At 36.5% G+C, this 3,114-nt stretch overlaps 1 protein-coding gene across 1 annotated transcript; it reads right to left on the reverse strand.

Moving 5' to 3' along the window:
• Window positions 1-293: 293 nt before the first annotated feature.
• LOC137745399 (aldo-keto reductase family 4 member C10-like) lies at window positions 294-2,709 on the reverse strand. Its single transcript, XM_068485352.1, has 7 exons — window positions 2,513-2,709; window positions 2,349-2,399; window positions 2,160-2,236; window positions 1,820-1,907; window positions 1,150-1,425; window positions 810-1,058; window positions 294-605 (listed from the first exon to the last, which is right to left on the reverse strand). Exons 1-7 carry the CDS (start codon window positions 2,630-2,632, stop codon window positions 519-521), a joined length of 948 nt encoding a protein of 315 aa, XP_068341453.1. The 5' UTR covers window positions 2,633-2,709; the 3' UTR covers window positions 294-518.
• Window positions 2,710-3,114: the final 405 nt, after the last annotated feature.

Consider the following 3,114-nt stretch of genomic DNA (forward strand, 5'->3'; position numbering starts at 1 on the left):
AAATATTTTTGAGTTCTAAAAGCATTTCAAGTGATTTGCAAGAATTATTTAAGTGTTCTTTCAAGATTCACTTTTATTTTTACCAGAATTCACCAGAAAGCACTAAATTGGTTCTATAAATATTTTCACCAAAAACGCTTTCAGTTATTTTAAAAACAGTTCCAAATGAGCTCATAATTGAATGCCATTATTTGGACAAACTGTTTGTGAAATGCCTCATAAAGTATGCACAACCTTATTGCCTAAAACTTGGTATTTCTGGCTCCGTAGAAGGTGACATTTTGCAGATGCCATTACATCAAATGGTAATTGATATCAATAATTCATGACAGAAGAATCCGAAAAGGTTTGATATTTCAATTATTCTGAATAATCTTTATTAGAACAATGCTTAACACAAGTACTAGAGCTTATGAATTCACCCTTTTGAAAATCAAGCTACAACCAAACAGGCTAAGACATTAAAGCATATAAAAAAGCCGAATGTTTCTAACATCCACCCATCCAAGCTATGCTCCTCACAATTCGCCGTCCCAGAGTTCCTCGATGGTCTTGTAGGCACCGTGCGTGTCGTTGACAAATCCAGTACCTTTAAGTAGCCTCTCCTGCAAGGAATTACAGGGAAACTTTAGCAAAGTCGAATCACAACAAGCTTATAATAAGCCTAAACCCATTGGATATGTACAACGACACAGATAAATTATACTAGTAGATGCTACTAAACCGAATCTTTTTAAACAGAAATTTCATTCAGGCATGCTATACACCAAGAAGAAGAAAAGACGGGTTGAATTTGGCAGAGTACTTGCCTGCTTTACTTCAGCGAAGTTTGCAAGCAAGTCTTCAGGTATAGACCAGTCAAAAACATCAAAGTTTTCCTGGATCCTTTCCTCCTTTGTGCTCTTAGGCAGAACACTGTGGCCCGACTGTAATCCCCACCGGATAGCCACTTGAGCAGGAGTCTTTCCCAGCTTCTCTGCTGCCGACAATAGGATTGGATTCTTAAGGACATCACCCTTAATGCTACTTGTGCCTGGGGATCCCAGTGGTGAATATCCCTGATATAAGAAATTCATTACAAAATTATACCAGCAAGCAGCAGCGTGTGAGTTTTGAAATCAACGTTTTACTGTATTGATGAACACTCACACTTAAGTGGACTCCCTTGGATTTACAGAATTCATGTAGCTTCTGCTGCTGCCATTGAGGGTGGCTTTCCACTTGATTAACAGCAGGAGGGATGCGCGCCACTGCTAACAGGTCTCCTAGCTTTTTGGTAGAAAAATTGCTAACCCCAATAGCCCTGGCCTTGCCAGAATCATATGCTGCCTCCAGTGCTTTCCAAGTACTGGGAATGTCAGGTTGGTCAAGGTTTTCAGGCTTAAAACCAACTGAACCACTCTTCATCTTGACAGGCCAGTGGATCTACAATAATTTTATGCACGTTCAGTGACAAATACACAACAATTTTTCCAATTTATATGAAGCTAGTGAGACTTGCAAGCTTGTTGTATTGCGTCCTTATTACCAGATACAACACAGTCCAAAACTAACTAAAGCATAAACCAATGTTAATTTTAATTTCGAAGAAATCATTCTATTCATGTATATAATAAATGTCGTTTTGTCAAAGATTTCACATATTTTGTGTTGGTATGTCGAACTCTCATCTGAATGTACGATCCAAATTCGAAACTCATACACCAGCAAACGAAGATATCATATTGTTTGACAAAAGATTATCCTCTGTATGTATCATGTATGCATGTATATACATATGTACGTATTAAGAACGAGTATTTAAATGTGCCTAACATACCAGATACAGATCGAGATAATCGAGTTGCAAGTCCTGCAGGGTACTATCTAGTGCCTTTGGCACATCTTCTGGTGCATGATTGCTACACCTGCACAGTGCAGACAAATGTAATTTCAAATTCAACCTTTCCAATCAGATAGTAAAGACTCGAGAGCCAAGAATTCAATAGGAAAACGCACATAAACAGAACCCGCTACAAACTTTTTCTCAAAAACAAAACTGGGACAGTAAACCGACAATAAGTTGTATATAAAGTTATAAATCTAGTGTTTGGATTAAAAGTTCGTAACCAGTTTCATTCATGTATGTTTCCGGAGTTATTAACATATTGGAAACAGACCAGAGTTTTGAAGTGATCCACAAGTCCTCCCGCTTCACTACACCATCATCGTAAAGCTTCTTCAGAGCAAACTCAATCTACAAAATTCACGAAATTATGATCGGTCACTGTTTCATTGTCACACCAATTAATTCTCTAAACCAGATTAATTAAGCTGATAAGTGTTAACCCCAAATAATAAAAAAATACCTCCTTTTCATTTCCATAAGCTTGAGCACAATCAATATGCCTATATCCGATCTACATTAAAACGAACGTGCAATTAATAATCAAAACTGAAATTCTTTTTTTTTTTTTTTTTTTTTTTTTTTTTTTTTGTAATTGGAATTCAAAATTAAGCCAACGGAAAATACCTTAATGGCGGCGGTGACGGCAGCAGCGACGACGCCAGGTTCGGCCTGCCAAGTTCCCAGTCCGACTGACGGAATCTTGGCCCCAGTGCTGAGCTCAAAGAACCGAATTGCTTTCGCCATTTTCCGCTTTTTGTGTTTTGTTTGCAGAAAACTTCACACCTGCTACGATTGTAATTGGCTCAGTTCGTATTTATAGCGGGAGGAAAACGGCTAAAGGGCAAACGAATCACGTCAGTTTACACACGTCGCATAAAAGGCCAACATTTAAAGCGGAAGAATGCATTGTTTGACCAAAAACTAAACGGAAAACGTCGCTATTCGTAAGTTTTCTTTTCAGTTTTCACATACAATGTATTATTGAAATCGAAATGGAAATTAATAATATTTTTTGAAGGAAACTTTATTATTATTATTTTTTTAATTTTATACACCGCAGCATATTAGTAATGTAATGTATTTCCACATAACTATTATGGAATTTATTAATTATGAAATTTAAAACTTTCATTTATATGGGATATGTCAAAAGAAAGAAATTTTATTATATTCAAATGGAAATATTTACATTTGAAGCCAAGTATTAAACAATCATTATGGCTCAA

This window comes from Pyrus communis, chromosome 9 (assembly GCF_963583255.1).
Source record: "Pyrus communis chromosome 9, drPyrComm1.1, whole genome shotgun sequence".
Classification (NCBI taxonomy): Eukaryota; Viridiplantae; Streptophyta; class Magnoliopsida; order Rosales; family Rosaceae; genus Pyrus; species Pyrus communis.

Coding starts and splice junctions, on each gene's coding strand:
- LOC137745399 (XM_068485352.1), bottom strand. CDS start 2,632: ATGGCGAAAGCAATTCGGTTCTTTGAGCTCAGCACTGGGGCCAAGATT. Junction 2,400..2,512: donor CCGTCACCGCCGCCATTAAG/GTATTTTCCGTT, acceptor GTTTTAATGTAG/ATCGGATATAGGCATATTGA. Junction 2,237..2,348: donor CTTATGGAAATGAAAAGGAG/GTATTTTTTTAT, acceptor TGAATTTTGTAG/ATTGAGTTTGCTCTGAAGAA.